At 41.7% G+C, this 19,759-nt stretch overlaps 1 protein-coding gene across 1 annotated transcript in view; it reads right to left on the bottom strand.

Annotated features, from left to right (window-relative positions):
- LOC118561052 (plexin-A2-like) overlaps positions 1–2,234 on the bottom strand; it is a gene marked incomplete at both ends in the record, with an annotated part of 60,503 nt that extends 58,269 nt beyond the window's left edge. The window contains one exon of the mRNA XM_036132803.1: positions 2,100–2,234. Within this exon, the coding sequence (XP_035988696.1) occupies positions 2,100–2,234 (135 nt within the window). The remainder of the gene's footprint in view (positions 1–2,099) is intronic.
- Positions 2,235–19,759: the final 17,525 nt, after the last annotated feature.

Genomic DNA, 19,759 nt, shown 5'->3' with positions numbered 1-19,759 from the left:
AATACGGCAAATAAAAAAAAGGTCACACACAGGTAATAGAAAAATGAGTAGAAATAAAAAAAAAGAAGGATGTGGAGAGAAAGAGAGATGTGCATGGTGCGGATTTAGCATTTTTACTGAGTGGCCCTCAGAGATCTCCCTGGAAAAGCCGTGCAGCAGCTTTCCGTTCACTTCAAGGCTGATCGCCATCATGAGTCATGAGTTTGGATTCTGAGCATTACTGTTAGAAACGATCAAACGTCAGCCACATAGAAAAAAAAAACAACCTAAGAAGGCTGTGTAGCCTTTTTTCATATCAACAATTGGTCCTGAATGGTCTTTGAGAAAAACGCTTACAACCACGCACACTGTAAACACTCTGATTTGCCCTTTTTCTTCTTGCCCAAGCTAACCCTGCTAACCCTGCCTGTTTAAACCCAGTAGTAGACGGAGGGGCTCATTGTCATTCCACATGGGTTCGCTGATCTCAGCCAATCCTTTCCGTGCCTCGTTCGTCATTCCATCGTTATGGCTGCATTGTGTGCTTTCCACTGGTCTGAAAATCTTTCATAACTGGGATCCACTAGAATCTGTGAGTGAAACTCTGTCTCTTGGGGTGGATTCCTTAACAGAGCTGCGGGGGAAGAAAAAAAAAGTCTTTCGAGGAGAGCCTCGGCGAAGATGGAGATGGAGACAAACAGAGGAAAGCTTTACTCTCCTCGAAGCTTGTGAGGGCTACAAAGCCAGAGCTGTTCCAATATTGAGAGAAAAGGCTCGGTCAAGCTGGGTTTCTGGTTTCCAGCTTGGTTATTATGCACCACTGAGGGAGATGTGAGTGGAGAAAGAAGCTGGCAATCTCCTTGAAAAGAAGCTTGCTTCTCTCCTTGAACAACCAGAGCTCATCAATAAGTGATGCTGTGTCTCATCCAGTCAATCACTAACACACGAAGCGCCTTGATTTGTTTTAGAAAATGGTACTCAACACAGCGCTGGCTTTATTTGGCCCCATGCTTCCTTAATGGCATCCCTTGTTCTTCTAAACATCATACTTTTAATAGATGGCTTTTAAAGTTAATTTTCACACACTTGAAAGGAGTCAGAGCCGCCCTGTACTGAGCGGCACCGCAGCGACTGCCCCTCGCTGGCCTTTTGCTCCCCGTCCTGCGACTCTTCCTCGGTAGATTCCAGCAGAGCACTGATAGGGGCTTTTTTTTTCTGGCCACAGTGAAACCTAATCCCATTTCACAGTGGCGGGCCATCGTGCCAAAATAATCACTTGATGGGAGTTGAAAGTGATTACCAATGTTCTCTCTTATCTGCAATGAGCGCAGAGAATAGCGTCCAGCAACAACTGTTTGCCTCTGTGATGGAGGGCCAAGTGAAGAGCGCAATAGGGGGGCACATTCACCCAGGAAAAAAAAAGGACCCTTCGGTGGCTTTCCACGGTTTGTGTGTCAGGAGCGCTTACAAAGGATGCACGCACTGTAAGTCGATTCGCTTGGATAAGTAATTAGAGCAGTGGTCTATCCCCTCACATGCAGCCTACATATTTAAAACTCCCTACTGTAGACGTGACTTTGAATTCTCTTACTGCGTTCTGGCGATAAGCCATGATCGTCTGGTTGTATTCCAAATAAAAATGATTCATTAGTCGTTTACAGCGGCTTTTGATTTGAAATTGTCTAACTGCTCATTTTTAAACAGCAAATACTTGCTCCAGAAGGAATTATTATTTATGCAGAACAAGGCAAACATTCCTATGTGCGGCATCCTGATAAGTTCGATCCAAACAAATCCCTCAAAAACAAGAATTATTTATATTTGCGCCTTCAGCAAATGTGTAATTTCAGTATTTCCTCTGACCCAACACCAAAAAGAAAAAAAGTTAACTAACAAAAAAAAAAAAAGAATTTCACATCAAATAAAAGTTTCAACTCCAAATTAACATGTTACACATTCAGCATCTCGCTCAAGGGCACATCAGTATGCGGAACGCTCGCTCTCAAAGTGACTTCCACCCGCAGGCGTCCTTCAGATTTTACGCTTTCACCGCTCGCTACATCCCCACCCAGCCCAGCGGGTCTCCTGACAGCAGCCCCCGAATCAGGGCGTTTCCTCACCTGGTAGTCAGACATGACATACAGAGAGTTCCTGTCCAGGGAGAAAGCCATGTCCCGCAGGATTGGGCTGCTGTCCTTCATCACAGTCAGCGTCTCGTACAGCACTCCTCCCTCCAGAGCTCCGTCCACCCTGATCTGAAGAGACGTCGACAAGCAGAAACAAAGAGATACTTAGCGTCGTGCTGCATGCATGAGTATATTTGTTTTTGCCGTCTGTAGAAAATGAATTTATAAATTAGATGGACCAAGACAACAAACATCGCTTTCACTGTCATCAGCAAAAAACGGTCACCCCTTTGGAAGAAAGCATGGATCAATACATTTAGCTTGTCTGTTTTGTTTTGTTTTGTTTTCGAGACAATTTGAACAACAATTTGAACATCAAACCTTTTCTTCACTAACAAATAGACTCATCCGGCCATGGCTTCTCAGCTGTGAATAACTCATCCCCCAGTACAGATGTTAGATATAATAGAAATTTTAAAATGTAATATAATTTGAAATAATAGAAATTGAAGCCTGACCCATAAAAATAACCAAATCGTTTTTAAAAATCCACTTGAGATCACCTATTTCACAATCACATACACCTAGTAGTGCTTACTGTAAGGATACTGAGACCGTGCCCTTTACATGCACTGTGCATTTCTCCATTACTTTTATTTATCTAGTGTATTTATCTAGATTTACACATCTCTGGACTATTCAGTACACATTTCTACTGGAAGACGTGGATGGTGCCCAGGAAGAGGCCATTGTCTGAAAGGGTTTGTTAAAACAGAGTAGGAGAGCTTGAGAAGTTTAAGAGAAGATGCTTTTTGACTTAAGGTTGAATGGAATTTTTATAGAAGGAATTTGGGATATTTTCATTTCACTTTTGAATTGCTGGAGTTGGGAATTTTTGTTGTTGGGAGTTGAGTAATATTTTAGTCAACATTAATGTTTTGGTTGTTTAATTAAATAACTGATTGTTTAATAAAACAGAAAAAAACTTAATAAAGATGTTCTTGGATAGACATCTGCCTAAAGAATTTGTTAATATTTATGTGTGGACATGATAGTTTGTTCAAATTATCTTAAATTTCTAGTTAATTCTCTAACTACAAATTGCAAATTTAGAAAAAAAGAGAAATTAAACTTTTATAGAAAACAACATCATACCTATTGTGAAAAACATAAAGGGTCTTGATTTAATTTTCGTGGTTATTTGCAGAGCACAATGACATCTTAAGACTACTAGATGCGTTCCAAGATATTCTTATTATATTTAATAATTTTAGCACACTAAATTAAACCAAATTATTTACAGTTTACTTTTCCAAATTGCCATATTTAAACTAATGCAGAGTTTCTGAGTGTGCTTGCAACCAGTTTTTTCTATTGTCACCATTCAATTAGGGCTATCAGGGTTCTCTGTGGTTGATTGCATGCTCCCCAAAAACATAACATCAGCACAAACTGAGCACTTTCACAATCACTACAGAATCAATATCCAGCTAACAATAACACACTAGACGACTCCGACCACGGTCAGGAAAACAATAAGAAATGCAAACCTGTTACTTTGTTGCTCACATTTACAATGCTAGATTAAAGGTTGGTCTATAGATCAATTAAAGCTAAATGACAAACTCAATACTTAAAAAATTATACTTCACGCACCAATGGGTGGCTGTCCAAGGATGGTACACGATTTAGAGTCAGACAGATTTTATTGTCAGTCAACATTCACAGATTACATTTGAGCAAAATTTCATTGCAAAGCTCAGAGTAAAAACAGAAGACAAAATAGAGACATTCTAAGTATTTGTCAATTGTCAGGAATGTGGCAGCTAACCCAAAACAGACATTTTATATGTACAGAAAAGTTATTAAGTATGAATACTGCAGATGTAGCAGCAGGATGTGTTGCAGCAATGAACGGACCCTATGATGGTGCAGAGAGTGCCGTTAATCAGTGTAATAGAGTTCAGAGTGTCCATGTAAAGGGACTAGTGTTGTATATATGGGGGCGGGGAGTGTATTGGGAGTTTAGCTGTCTTATGAGATGTGGAATGAAGCTGTTCTGCATTAGAAGCTGCAGGACCTCTTGCCAGAGGGCAGCAGGGGGAACAGTCCATGATGGGAGTCTTTTATGATTGTTTGAGCCCCGGTCATGCAGCGTCTGGGAGCTGGGTAATGGATGGAGAGAAGCGGCACATTGCCAGTCTGAGGCGTTTGCGGGCCCCAAACCAGACAGATATGCAGCTGGTCGGTACCCTCTCTATTGCCTGTCTCTAATCCAAACTCAACGAAGCAGTATAACCAATCATAATTGAATGAGTACAAGGCTCCAAGCCAGAGCATGGTTCAAACTCACGAAACGTGTCAAAATGTCGTTAGCTGCTTCAGGCTTCTTTCAAGAAGACACGGCACTCTTCTTCCAGGCGTCACGTTAAACTAGTTCTTTACTAAAACATCACATGATTGGATTCTCAGAGATCAGATTAATGCTCATCTATTCATCGCCTCTCAAATCCGAGTAAGCGAGTTTCTCAAATGTTTGCCTCACAGCTTTGATACAATTTGGATTACACTCAAACAGTTCCTTGTGAATTCATGAATTTTAAACAGAACTCCTTTTTTTTTATGCAAACATAACAGATGCCGACCGGTAAAAGGTTTTCACTTTTCCTTTCCACTTTGGCAAATGATCTGTGCTGTTTCAGATAAGCAAAAGAACAAGCAAGTGTGCCTTTGTTCGAATTCTTTCGCTGATGTAGAAGCTATCAATAAGCAGCTTATTTTTGTAGAAATACATTCACGTACTACTCTCTACATAATGAAAGTGTGTTAGCCTTTCATCTGGTTTCCACTGCTTTCTGTCTTTTTCTTCACAACACCCCTTAATTTTTTATTCCAGAAAAATACCTGCTTTAGCAATCACAAGGCTTATCTTTGTCTCTGCTGGGATAATGTAAACCGCATCATGTATTAGTGATAGCTTGACACACTGAGTAATAATCAAAAGTGTGAATAAAAGGCAGCAAAGTCTGAATAAAAGCAAACCCCAGCAAGAAACAACAACAAAAAAAACGCTGTATTAGCTATGCAAACCCAAGCTCAAGCCCCATTTAAATTCCATGGAAAGTGGATCATTTGCTGTGTGATGCAATTATGGTAAAGCTGAATTAATTTCCCAATCATAATAATTAAAAGAAATGCAAGATCATGAAGACCTGGAGCGGAGCATTGTGGAAGTGTTCTCAAACGGCTGCAGCGTGATTATGCCACATCTTCCCAGCATGAATCCGAGCACGTGGCCTCGCCACCCAAATCAAATTTGACTGCGGATGATTTTGAGCGTTTGCCAGGCCTAGCTCGCACAATGTGGCAGAGCCTCAGCATTCTCTCAGTGGGGACAGTCAATCAATACAAACTGATTACATGATTGGATCCCCCAGGCACCAAAACTTCATCAATCAATCACGGCTCCACCTTCCAGGCAGATGCGCCTCGCCAACAGCAAGCTCAGGCAGTCGGGAATGAAAAAAAAAACAGAGGGTGGCGGGGCTATGTTTCCTAAAAGGGGCGTGTTTCCAGTTTAGGTGGAAAGGAGGGTCGATGTAGGAGTAACGCAAGGACATGGCTTCGGTTTGTCATGCAAAGCCACCCAGACGCAGCAGTGACGGGACATTTCGCTCATATATAGCGGGCACTGTCGTTTCAGGGTTGTTTGTTACCTCTATGCCATGTATATTTTTCTTGAAAAGGATACTTTAAACACAATTTGATGTTCTCATAAGGTTTGTTCTGCTTCCTCTGTGGAAGTCCCACACAGTAATAGATGCAGATTTGGTTCTGCTTTCCCACACTCTTCTGCTCATAAATAGCACACAAGAGAATGTAAGCCTTTCTCTAGTGAAATTATGGTTAAGCAAAAGAAAAAAAAACACACACACACACACAAAGAGGACAGATTTGTTGAGCTTCGTGGCATATTGGCAGGGGTGATCATGAGAGTGGCCGAGGGCTAGAGATGCTAAAATGAGCTCTGACAAATTCTGACCCGTCATGACCGCTCTGTACGGTTCGATTTCAGTGCATTCAGACGTGGTTTTATTATCTGAAGCCGGGCTGACCAGGTGGACGCCCTCTGGGAGGACGTGGGTCCTCAATCTCTCCTTAAGCCCTACAAGCTCATAATGAGAATAAGGCGGGTTTAATTAGTTTTATAATGAGCCTGCTTATTGAAGGTGACACACACATACACACAAGATAGGGCTTGTAACCAAGAAATAAATTAAACTAAAGGAACCCCCTCTCCTGTTGGTTGCGGTAATAAAAAAATTGTAATTGCAAACTGTAAACATGACGGCCTATTTGGACCATCTTGGGCTGCATTACATTATTAAAAGAACAGACCAAACAGTGAACAATACGTGCCGGCCCTAATTCATCCAGGTGTAGTAATTGCACAATTATTTTAGCAAAACATTTTGCCCCCCGCAACCTAAGAGATCCCTCCGAGAAAAGGACACATATTCACAAGTTAGGATACTAAGGGTTTATGAGACTGATTGATTTCTAAACGTTAAGATAGTTTAAATTAATTTAATTCTCTAAAGGATTTAATGTAGTTATGATACAGGATTCTGTCACACATTAAAATGCATGTTTACATGCTGAAATACTTTTATGCAGAGTTTTATGGTCTTTGACAAAGACAGACATCGGGTATGGCATATTAATAAATGTATAACTGAATGCATTTTATATTTTAGTGAATAAAAAAGTTTGATTGTTCATTTAAATTTATTTCACTCTCTGTCACACCCACACACACACACACACACATAGACACACATACAATCCTGAGCCTTCTGCACAAACAAACAGTAATAATAGATATTCCATTCCTTTCATTCCAGTGTCTTACACCACCCTGCTTACAACTGGAGCTAAGACCTTTGAAAATAAAACATTCCAATAATAAACATCTTTATTGTCATTGCAACATACACTCCAAGGTAAATTTGTCCTCTGCATTTAACCCATCCCTTACGGAGCCCATCCCTTATATATATATATATATATATATATATATATATATATATATATATATATATATATATATATATATATATATATATATATATATATATATATATATATGCACAGCGTATGTGTGTGCTGTCACTCTGTAACTCAAGGATACTAATTTTTCTATTAGATGCAACCTTAGTTTGTGAAACAACAACTTACATAAGCATGAAGTGATGGCTCTCGATTCCAAATTGGGTTTCTAGTGCGCTGCTTATTGCAAAAGTAGGCTGCACAATTTTAGGGGCGACTGTGGCTTGATGGGTTGAGTCGTCTGGCAATCAGAAGGTTGTGGGTTAGATTCCAGCTTCCCCTTGCCACATGTCGATGTGCCCCTGGGCAAGGCACTTAACCCCAAATTGCCTACCGAGCTGCGTCCCGGTGTATGGGGAGTGTTGGCCTAGTGGTTAGAGCAGCGCGTTTGCACTCAGAGAAGGATGCAAGTAGTAGTTGTGCAAGTACCCCAGATTGCTCCCCGGACGCCGCACATGGCAGCCTACTGCTCCCCAAGAGTGATGGGTTAAAAGCAGAGAATAAATTTCGTTGTAATGTATGTTTCAATGACAATAAAGATGCTATTATTATTACTATTACAAGATACGGGTATAGTTGCTCCGTCTGCGTTTACTCCCATTGGCTTTTATGCTAGCCTAGAGTAGGAGATACCCATCCAATATGGCGGCAATGCAGGATGCGCTCCAGCACGTAATGAGGCATCTACGGTGAGCATAAAATGTCTATGGATGAACTAACAACAGCTGTCTAAAATATTGATACGGGGCATTATGGTTCAATGTTTTTATGCTATTTTGCCATAATGGCTCTACTATTACAAAAATTAAACTCATCAGACCAGGCAACATTTTTTCCAGGTCCAGTATTATTTTTTATTTTTTGTATTTTTTTTTAAGGTTCAGCGCAGCAATTTAATCAACACGATTGCTGCTGACTGGATGTTTTCTCTTTTCCCAACCCTTCTCTTTAAACCACAGAAACAGTGGTGTACTAAAAGCCCACTAAAGCAACAGTTTCTAAAATACTCATGCCACGTTCAAAATCTTTAACTGTAATTTCTTCCTCATTTATCAAGTGTTCTTCACTACAGTGAGACGCCTAAGTGCATTTAGTTGAAGCAATCTTATCGGCTCATTCACCACTTGTGAAGCATTTAAACGGGTGAATCTCATGAACTGTGCAGCTTTCCTGGTCATGTGATAGTCATACTTTACTTTACTTTTGTTTCGATGGGGATTTTCTTGGGATGCAGATTTAATGTCCACATTTTTCACCTTCCAGAGCTTTTCTACTGTAGACTCCGCTGTGTGTTCCCTGCCCAGTGAAAAACAAGTGTGCACATTTGCTTTTAGCGCACATTTATTTGACCTCAAATTTCATTTCATTCCCTCTTCCCAGCATCACAAAGATAACAAGGATATATATTTAACTCGTAAATATGTAAGCCAGCAGCATCCGTCCTGCTGCTTAAATGATCTTGCAAGGACCTGTGGTGGTTATAAACAACGCAGCTTAGTTTGGCTTCCCCAAACAGACATGCAACCTGAGCCTGGGCTTAACAAAAACAGCCTCCCTTTCTCATGGAGAGGGTTTGCATCTTAAACACAACCTAATCCCGTGAGAGCCAAAGAAAACAAGAAGTGATTTCTAAGATGTCAGTTGGCTCGGGTCGGGTTGGCTCCGTTGTAAAGTTGCCAGACCTTGTATGAGGAAATCACCAACCAAAACGTCTCCCTCCAGCGATTGCTTACATATGGGATGCATTACAAATGATGATTTGGAAACAGGGAATGTTTGCGTGTAAGTGTCTGTCTTTTCTTACGGCAGCTTAAAAAGACATTGTAGATGACTTTGTTTACGCGCGAAAGGCAGACTAAATTCAGGAGACGCGGTCCACGTCTGGTATAGCTGGCCGATCTGTGCCCAGTTATCCTAAACATATGGACGATGACCTAGGTGGCAAGGAGCAATCTGCTCAATGAATCATCCCCAATCTGCCGCTCTTACAAGGTCTCATCTGTCCCTCAAGACCTTTACGTCTGCGGTACTTTCAACCAGACATGACAAAGTTGTTGTTTTTTTTTGTTTCTCCGGTAAATTCCTGTTAAAATGCTCAAAATTCACTGTTAAAGCCAAATGAAAGACACAGCAAATTTGGTCTAAAATAAAGCCTAGCTTTTCATCGGCAATCAAAGTTTAGAACATCTCTTACGCCTTGCAGACAGGTTGCAGCGAGAAACTACACGCAAGACTAGATCCAAAGAAGATATATATGAGGATTGTCAGGAAAGCAGACTTCAGAGCAGACTTCAGAGAGGACGCTTGCAGGCTTGAATCTGCACGATGACACGGGGCACTCAGTAACATAAGGGTCCAACAACTGTTCACCTTTAAGCTTGAGTGGCTGTGCATATGGTCCGATTGAGGCTGACAGCCCAGGAGAGTGTGCATTGATTAACCCATATATTCATGATGCCTCTGTGAATGCTAATGAAGCAAAGCCCAGGACAGAGCTGAGTAGCAGTTAGTATTTAATGACAACAGAGAGCATCGCTGATGTGGAGATCCGTATCGCCTGACTCGGCAAAGAGAGAGATTCTGATCATTGCTTTGAGACCTGACGCGTCGCTAAAACGTAGCATGTGTGCTTGTGCAGGTATGTTATTGAAGCTTCTCAGCTACAAAAATCCAAATCTCTCTCCACTTTGGCCTTCGGCTACATGGAGAGGTTCCAGTCTTTATCTTACTGTTTCTGCAACTTGACCACAGTCTCCTCTCCGTCTGTGCATATTCACTCCTTTTCCATCTCCTTCAGGACACGATTTCCTGCTTTCTGTTTCCTGTCCTCCTCCGTGCGGCACGCTATCCCTCCGATCATTCCCATTGTTTGCCCGGTTCCCATGAACCATCAACAAAAGGAGTGGGAGGGGGACAGGGGGAAACAATTCGCGGCACCCGTATGGTCCTCATTTTCCTGACCGCAGTGCAGTCACAGTTCTCTCGTGTATTTTCATTTGTGTGCGCAAACAGTGGAATGAAAAGCAGGAGACGGGAAAGGAGGACAAAGAGTTGGAGAGGGAAAGAGGGAGCAGCTCAATTAAAGTCGGTCATGAAAAGGAGAAAGATGGACACCTCCCTGTGTTATCACAAAATTGCCTCTCTTAATACCTTTTACAATTTTAGCTGCACTAAGACATCCAATGGCAATCCACTCTGCAGAGGTTTACCCTCAGGTCCTGCTCATGCGGTTATGAAAATCCTTTCAGTTTAGCCTCAAACACACCTACTCTTCCCCTGCTTTGAAAGCCCATTCTAGTGATTTCAATCGCCAAATCAAATCTCCCCCTGCCCAGACCCCGTTACAAACCGTGACTTTGAAAAGTTGAAGTCGTTTAGCCGTGCACTGGAGAATTCCCCCACCCGTCTAATGCGTTCAATAAGCCATAATGAATCTACTATTTGCACAAGAGAGTATTTGACCAAGGCTTTATTTGCCGTAAGCTTAACATTTCCAGCCATTTCAAGGCAAATGTGGGTTCTGAGCAGCAAGAGCGACCGAGGTAATACGGTGGGAGGTTTTCATATTGTTCAACACGGCTTCTCGTTTCATAATTGCCTTCTTCTAATTGTGTTTGCAAAGACTTACATCTCAGAGTAGCAGGTTCGTAAGGACTACCTTTTATTCAAATACTCTTGAGGGATGCATTCATGAATTGGTGTATTTGCGTTGCTAATTACAAACAACAGCAGCTATGACATCATTGTTAGCCTCCTTTACTCCGATGCACTTAAAACCTTGCAATTATTGCTGAGAGCGAGTAACATTTTTGTCCCAAATTGCACAATATTTTAAAAGCACTGCCCATGTCAGAGGAGCATCCTCTTCCAGCATGGTATTGCAGTTCTTCAGAGCACAACTGAGCGCGGCAGAAAATCCATTCCACTCAACAACTGTAATGTGTTTGAAGCTGCCACGGGGCTTGTTTGTTTAAAGCTGCCGCAGGGCTTCTAACACAAAGATATGACGTCGTTTTACCGTGCGTCTGCTATAGAGTGCGGCTTCTGTCAATAAAAAAGGTATTCATAAGAGCCATTCTGTGAATGTAAGTCAGTAGTTGTGCAGAAATTTGAGTTTTGTACTTTTTTTCTTCAAAGTCAAGTTGCAAATCATTGGGAAATCCGCATTGATCTGCAAGAATACATATTGAAACTGTATGTTTCAGTAATATAAATGCAAATTGCAAAGTTATGGACGGGGATACCTCCGCAAGAGTGAATTAACTGTCAAAGTCACGTCTTGGGGTCACAGGCATCATGTGTGGAACACAAGAAACATCATCGGAACGGCACTCTGTGCATGCAGATTTGAGACAGCAAGGCCTTGCGTCACCAGCAGCTGTAATGGAAATGGATGAGTGCAGAAATGTATTGTTTTTATACCACTATTAAACAGTCACGCAAAGTAGTTTTAAGATGTCTTAAGAAAGCAGACTTCATCTCTGCAGTCAGTTCAACAATGAGGCTACTGTTAAATAAATGTACTCTTAGCACAGCTCCGCTAACAGGCCGTGGTAGCTGCAGGCTCTTCAGGGGTTTGGAGTGTGTTTTCCCCGCTGACCGCAGCCTGATCTCAGCAAATCACTCTGACATCTCCCGCTACCTGTTATCTGTTTGGCTGAAAGTGAGATATACAGTGTTCTAGTATATGTGGTGAACAACTGCAGGTACCCTTTGCTACAGTTTGTTCTTACAATGCCAATTCAATTTAGTTGTCTTCTTAAAAACATTGTTTGGAATTTAAATATAGTAAGAAAATTTTTTTAAATAGTTCCTCTCAATTAGAAAAACAGGGTTTTTTCTTTTTCTTATGCATAAAAATACACATTTACCTTAGATTTGCTTTTCATGTAAACCTAATTTAGTGGAGTGTAAACACTTTTCCTTTTTTCATACAGACACTCCTGCAGGGCTGTAGTCATTTAACCTAGAGATGGTAAATTTCTTGGGAAGAGGGATAACCATGGAGTGCTTAAAGCATGAGGGAACCTTACACGGTTCCAGAGACTGAAGATGGGGTCCAATGGTCAGCATAAGCTCTTAGGCATGAGGGGGAGAAACTATCCAACGGAAATCTTGAGTAGGTCCTCTTATTTGTTGAAATGTTCCATGTCTTCTACCCAAGACTTCTTCAGTTTAAGGAGTTACAGGTAAACTCAGTTATATGAGCCGTACCTTTGCCTAGTCCTAGTGGATCAAAAGGTTTAATGTTGAGCAGTTAGACATTGGGGGGGGAAACAAAGCAGCCACTGGCCAAAAAGATGGCCCAGCACAGAAAAACAGCATTATCAGGCCAAAATCATCCAGTTTTAATGTTCTTACCCTGGATAGGGAGGAACATTGGTTATAGAAAGGAGTAAAGGAGGCCATTTTTGTGAAGAGAAACCACTCGTCGTTAAACAGGGTCGGAGGCCTCCGGGTCCAGCTGGCCCCTTCTTACGATGCTGTTACTCCAAGTATGACTCTGTGATGAGTGATAATGATTTGTTTTTTAGGCTGATGGTCCTCTTTTGCATGCCAGCAACCACTTTTGGTACAGTTAAGCCTGTTGGGCAACCATGCAAAAAATACAGCTTTTAAGACTGGGTTTACATGTAACTCCTCAGACTGAAGAAGTCTTTTAGAAAAAGAAACAAAATGTTTCAACAAAGGAGAACCTGTCCAGATTATTGAAATGCATTCAGGACCGTCACGTCCGGAGCTTCTCTGGTCCTTTGATACTGAAAGAGTAAATTAACATTGCTTAAATCAAGGTAGGGGGTATGGGGGGGGGGGGGGGGCTTTGTGTCAGCGTGTGATGAGGATGAATTGGTGGGAGGTGTGAATGGCGGCTTTTCAAACCTGCAGTAGAAGCTGTTGAGGTCAGCTGCCAAAAAATTATTTTGTTCAGGGTGTGTGTGGGGGGGGGGGGGCCTGTAATGTCTGCTCTGACTTATCAGTTCTAACAGTCCTAAGCACAGGCTTAGAAATGTTCAGTATGCCTGTAAATTGGGTTAATATGAAGCAGGTAGTAATCAGAATGCCCCCTGTCTCCTTATTTCTTTTAAACATTTGAAATATATTAATGTTTGCTTATAATTGTATGTTCAAGGTATCATTTCTCTGTATTTGCTGGCTGATTAAATGTTTGTTTCTTTGTTATACTCATAATTTTTTTTTTTTTACGAAAACATGTTGTTTCTGTCTGTGCTGTAGATACCTGGTTGATATCTACAACACAGCTGTATCATCTACCTGATGATAATGATAATGAAAAAATAGGTCTGTACATCAGTGTTTAGTATTTATTAAAGAACAACTCTGACCAGATGGTAAAACATTTATGTAAAATAATTATTTTAAACATTTCCTGCTTATGGATGCAGTTAAAAGCTAAGGAATTATGGAAGGAATTTATTAACTTTATAACTGTAAAACTGGTCATCATCTATTATTATTATTATTATTATTATTATTATTAGTCAGGTGAGACAAAAATATATCCAATTAGTCTTATAAAGGGAGCCAAAGTTATATAAACTTTTGGTGGATAAACATGCTTCACGGGTACCAAAAATAGCAGAAGTCCGAAATAGCAAGATAAGACAGTTTTCATTTTTATGATCAAAAATGAAAACTTTAGCTCTTTATATTAAAAGATTTAAACTTAATACTGATAGTTCTTCCTCATTATGTAAAACTGACATTGACAATTTGTCAACTTCACATTTTTTTCTAATTTTACTATCCATTATAAATGTGAAAATAATAAAAGTCACAAAGTAAGACAGGATGATTTATTGAAACTCCGGGAAAGATCTTAGCTAAGTGGTGACATCTATACCCTACCGTGTTCCCGCGTTCTCTGCAAGAATGTGCTTTCAAGAATTTAGAGAAGCTCTTGAATTTCTTACATTTTCTTTGCAGTAAGGTTTCTTACAACGCATTGTGGGATACCTTGCTGTCTCAAGTGTGCATCCACAGTATGTTGTTCGGTCGATGTTTGTTGTGTTGTTGATGCCTGCAAGCCCATGATAGTAGTTCTGACAGTTTATCCACTCCTGTGGATTCATAAGCGAGGAATCCACATCCATGAATTAGTAAATCTTATTGATATTGTTGAAACTGTACGATTTCATTTTTTTTTTTTTTTTTTTTTTTTTTTTTTTTTTTTTTTCCCAGTGTCCTGTCTAGCAATGTGGCAATAAAAATTGATATCTTAATGCCAAATAGAGCTCGACCAGATTTTACTTTCACAAGTGGAGAAAACAGCTTTCGCCATAATGCTCCGCTTTGATTTGTGCGTGTAAATAGCTTATTGTGATTCCTGCAGGGAGAATTTCAAATTATATGGACCACTACAATGGGAAAGTAGGAGAGTAAAAGAAAAAACAAGAAGAGAAAAAAAGAGAAAGAAGAGGTGAAAGAAAGAAGAGATAAAAGGAAGAGAATGATAAAACTTCCTCTGTCTGCTCCATCACCTGGAAAGAGACACAAAAAGAACAGCACAACCAACAGACATAAAGCAACAGATACAATCGTGTAACACCTTGATACCATTGCTAAATCATATGTATTATTATTTAAGCTGACATGTGTAATGTGATACCTAAAAAAAAAATAAAAGAAGTAAATAAATTATAGCCTTTCTATATATAAGTGAATATTTAATACCTGGGACCCAGCACCTGTGGGAGATTGTGAGAGTGCACTAATTTAGGTGAAAATTATCCAGAAGGAAATGGCTTGATAGTGATTGTGGAGAACCGAAGACCCACATTCCCCGAGCACAGAGGCAGGGGTCAGGGAACCCATAACCCCGGACTCCCAAAGGGGCCCCCAAAGCAGTGCGCCCGAGAGGGGCCTTCACAGGAAATCTGCAACCCCCCCCTGAGGAAAGAGGAGAGACGACCCTGAGGAAATCCCCCAGCCACCGCAATGCCGACGCCCTCAAGAGCCGCGGGGACGAGCCCGTGGGCTCCGCGGCAGCCGGCCGCGCTGAAAGTGGTCCTGGCCATGGGCCCTGGGGGCCAGAAGGCCCCCAGGGGCGCCCCGCCCCCGCGGCATGGGCCCCGGCCGCCCCCCGGGGGCCAGCCCCGCGAAGCCACCGCCGGGAATGGGCCGGCGCCCACCCGGGAACCCGCCCCAACCCGAGGACCGTCAACGCGCCAGAGGGTCAAGGGCGCCCGCCAACGCAGCGGAGGAGGGCAGGACGTGGGGGATGGGCTCCGCACCTAGCGGAGACTTGAGATGATCTTGGGAGAGGGAGCGGACCGAACCCAAACCTGGGAAAAAAAAAAAAAAAAAAAAAAAAAAAAAAACACACTCATTCACACCATCCCTCCCTGTGCCCACATCGCCACACACAGACAACCAAAAAATAAATAAATAAATAAAATAAAAAAAAAATAAAAAATAAATAAAAAAAGGACGCTTTACACACATTCCCACATAGCATTCACATCCAAAAATCCCAAGTGGGGGGGGGGTCACCACAATTCAACAATACGACTGCCTGTGCCCGACCCCCGGCCCCGCCCCGGACCAGGCGCCCCCCGGACCAGGCCCCCCAAAGAGGGGGGGCCGACACGACCCGTACGGGCCATCCGACCAGAGCCCCCCATCACCCACTATATACCTAATAAACCCCCTCCCACCCCGACCTTACCCTAACCACCCCTGCCCCCCATCCCTTCCTGGGGAGAGCAGAGGCGTCAGCCCCAGATCCGGTAAGCCGCCGGCCAGCCGCAACAGCCCCCCGCCAAGACCCCGTACCCAGTGGCCCGCACCTCCTCCAGGCCCCAGACTCCGTGCCGCGATCGGAGATCGGGGGTGTGCAAAAGACCCCCGATCCTCTGAAACTGTACGATTTCAAATTGTTTTCGCAGATCAAATGCAGTTTTCCCAATGATGAGGGATTTTACTGTAAGAAAAAAAATACAAATCCTTAATTTATGCATGTCTACTTAACTACTCTGACCGCAACTTAATACTGGACAAGTTATTTTACTGGATGGCTTCAAATACAACGTACTACTTGTAACAATGTGTAACCTTCTTTGATCTGCATTCCGCTACTTTACGAATTACCCAAACACGTGAAACCGTGGATTTATTTGGTGGAAGCCTCCTCTTTACAGAGACATCTGATCTGTCTGCAGCCAGAAACAGATGTAACACTGAGTTTTTTCATTTCCATGTTTTTGTTGCATTAATAAATATCAGTATCTTATCTCTTCTTGAAATCGACACATTACACTTTTTATCCTCTCTGACCTTCCCATTTCAGCGTCCGTTGAACATGAAATAGTCCCAGCGTAAAATCTAATAAAGCTTCTTGCATATATAAATCAAGTGGAGCACTATGGCGAAAGCAGTAAGGCTCTACTTGTGAAAGTAAAATCTGTTGGGCTCTTTTTTTAGCATTAAGACAACAATTCTTATTGCCACATACCCAGACAGGACATAAAAAATAAAATGAAATAAAATAATAACTAAATTCATTTAAAAAAATGAAACCAACACATTACGCTTTTTCTCAACGGGTTTATTGTTGAGCCAAACGTCCAGTTTAGAGATTAATAATCTAAACTGTTTGGGCTTTACAGAGAACAGACGTGGCATGTCCAAAATGCTACCTGAGCAAAGCAAATGCTTTCTTCAGTTTTTATTCAGATTCCTTTTTAACAACTGATTTTAAAGGATTAAGGAGGCAACAGACAAGCGGCATGGTTCCAGGTTTCAAAATGTAAATCTACCAAAATCAGAGAACAGTTAGGCTTTCTATTACTGAACTTAAGACAGTAGAAACTTTCTAAAGTTAGCTTTTTACAGTTCTGAAGAAATGTATTAACAATGAACCATCTGTCCTTTATCGATCTAGTATAAATATCCAAGCATCCCTTTTCAAATACACATGCCTCTGCCTGCCTGCACCTAGAGTTTCACCCCAGGTCAAATTTACAAAGTCATCTCTTTAAGAAATCAACATGTGATCAATTATTGAAAGTTCCTCTAATACAGCCTGATGTTGCGTGTTATTTTAGGTCCCACTTTCCTTTTTAACGGTATCTGTCTTAAACACAAATTGGTATGCAACACTATTAACTCATTTTTGGTCCCATTAATATTTGATAAGAGGGGTGAACCATGTTAGCTAGCAGGGGCTGTCTTTGAGATTTAGATTCAGACTTCTTCAATAATCCCAATAAGCAATTAAATTGCCGCCAACCAGTCCATCCATTCATCCCTAACAACCAAAATTATTAATTAATTGGACATCACACAACATAGAATAAAACACACTCCAAAAGAATTAAAACAGCCTTTGGTCATTTTACATATTCAACAGCTTAATAGCATTTAAACAGATGATTTGGCTCCGCAACCAAGGCGGCAGATCTTGAAGATGCAACAACTTTTTAAATTTTGCATGCCCAATCACTGGGGAAAGGGCAACACTCTGTGTTTTTGCACAGTGAAAGTACTTTGAATAAACACTACTGTACACTGTGGGCAGATAATGATGCTGGTGTCCTGATTAGAGGCTCTCTTTTAGAAGTTGAATTAAAGGCATATTTCACAGCTATGAAGTATATTTGATTCTCTCTAGTTAAAAAATATGAAATGCATGCCTGTGCAAATTCAGCTATCTAGGTCATGGCAACAGCAGACGGGCTTAAATCGGAGGACAACCGATTGCCTCCGTTTAAGCCTGTCCAGGTTCAAAGGTTTCAGCTGAAGGATGGGATGAGAAGGAGGGACGTGACTCAGCCCACGATCAATGAAAACGCCACTGATACCAGGGACGGTCTTCACATTGGCTGCTTAGCTTTGTTAGTTTTTTTTTCTGAAGGTCAACATCTGAGAGCCGTACTACCGCACTACTGCATCAGTGTTTCAATAAATCGTTAACAACTTGATGTCGCACCATTAACTAAAGTTTGGGTTCTTCATGCTTTTTTCCGATGCATTGTGGAAATGGAGCATTGGATTCATGTACACCCCTCTTGACAAAACAGAGGGAAATAATACCGTTTTTCACCTCATTACTGTAGATGCAAACACAAACAACATGTTCTGTTTTAGCCCAAGAAAACCCCAGTAGTGGTCAACCCATTAAGCCCACATTAACCATCCGAGGGCGACTAAACGGTGACGCGTGATGATAGACGTGTCCTGTTATATCCGAAACATGGGCACCTAATCATGAGAATGTCGATGGAGGGGGGGGATCCATATGCTGCACTAAGCTCAGACGGTAAGTCTGCGGGCTGTCCTTGTGACTTTCACACCCTGCTGGCACCTTTGTAGTGACAGACCTGACCTTTGCCACTGGAGTGATCTGCTGATGGGCATTTATAAGTCATGCCCCATTTCCACTGAGCCTGTCCATTTGGGGTGTGATGGAAGTAGGATTGGAGAGGTGACCCTGTGCTTCTCGAAGGCTCCTGGGAGTCTGAGATCATAGCGGCTCATTCAGTCTGTGTAATGACTCTATCTCTGGCCTTTGGACTCTGCGGACTAAACTGCAAACATGATGGATGCCATTCTCCGCTCACCTAAACCTGCAGGTCTCTTTGAGAATACATAACTCACTCAAACTCCCGCTGTTTTCGCGGTTAGTTTTGTTTCACTTAATTTTTTTTATTTAATATCTTTTTTTTTTTTTTGTTCTTCTGTGTTTGTTGTTTCCCTTCATTTCCCTGGCCATTATTCTGACTTTGTCTCACACTTCCTCTTCTCTCCTGTCTTCCTTTCCCACTGTCAGGCTATCTTGTCTTATTCCCCAGTGACTCATCAAAAGAAAGAGCTGGAGTGATGCTATCTGTGCCCCGGTCTAGACCTGCATGTGTGCGCATCTTGTGTCAGACAGATTGCTCCTCATAAGACTGAGGCCCTCAGGCTAATGTCACAACAGTCCTCTCAGATTCATTTCCTAAGTCGGATGCATGCTTTTTGACTGTGCAATAAGCAGGGCTCAGCGTCTTTTAAAGTCGTTCTGATGTAAAACTGACTCTTGCGGAAGCTGAACTTTAGTAAAGCTTAACAGGAAATGATGGTGGAGAATGGCCTGAATCGCCCCTATCGATCTCATGGAGCGGGTTCATCATCTGCCAGTTGATTTGATGGCACTGCTGGGTCAGCTTACCTCATATTATGGGAACAGGTGAACGTCGGGGAGTTTCAAACTCCCCGGAATAGTTTGTGTAAAAATAAATGTCTCCAGGTTTTGAGACAACTGGCTTAAAAATTTAGATCAAAGAATGTGGTTTCAGGTTACAAGCAGGCTTGGTTTGAGTTATTTTTATGAGCCTGGACTACATCTTTAACAAATGCTAATGCAACAACTGCGTTTGTTGCCGTCTATTTCAAATCTAGTTTTGGGGAATTGTATAACGAGGCAAAGCCGTGAAGACAGTGTTTGCCTTTTCTCACATTACAACTACAAACTTTAATTTGTCTTTCTTGGAGTCTATGTGACATAACAACACAAAGTGGTACATAATTGTAAAGTAATTGAAAAG

Source organism: Fundulus heteroclitus, unplaced genomic scaffold, assembly GCF_011125445.2.
Source record: "Fundulus heteroclitus isolate FHET01 unplaced genomic scaffold, MU-UCD_Fhet_4.1 scaffold_543, whole genome shotgun sequence".
Taxonomy (NCBI): domain Eukaryota; kingdom Metazoa; phylum Chordata; class Actinopteri; order Cyprinodontiformes; family Fundulidae; genus Fundulus; species Fundulus heteroclitus.
This window is presented reverse-complemented; position numbering and strand designations above follow the sequence as displayed.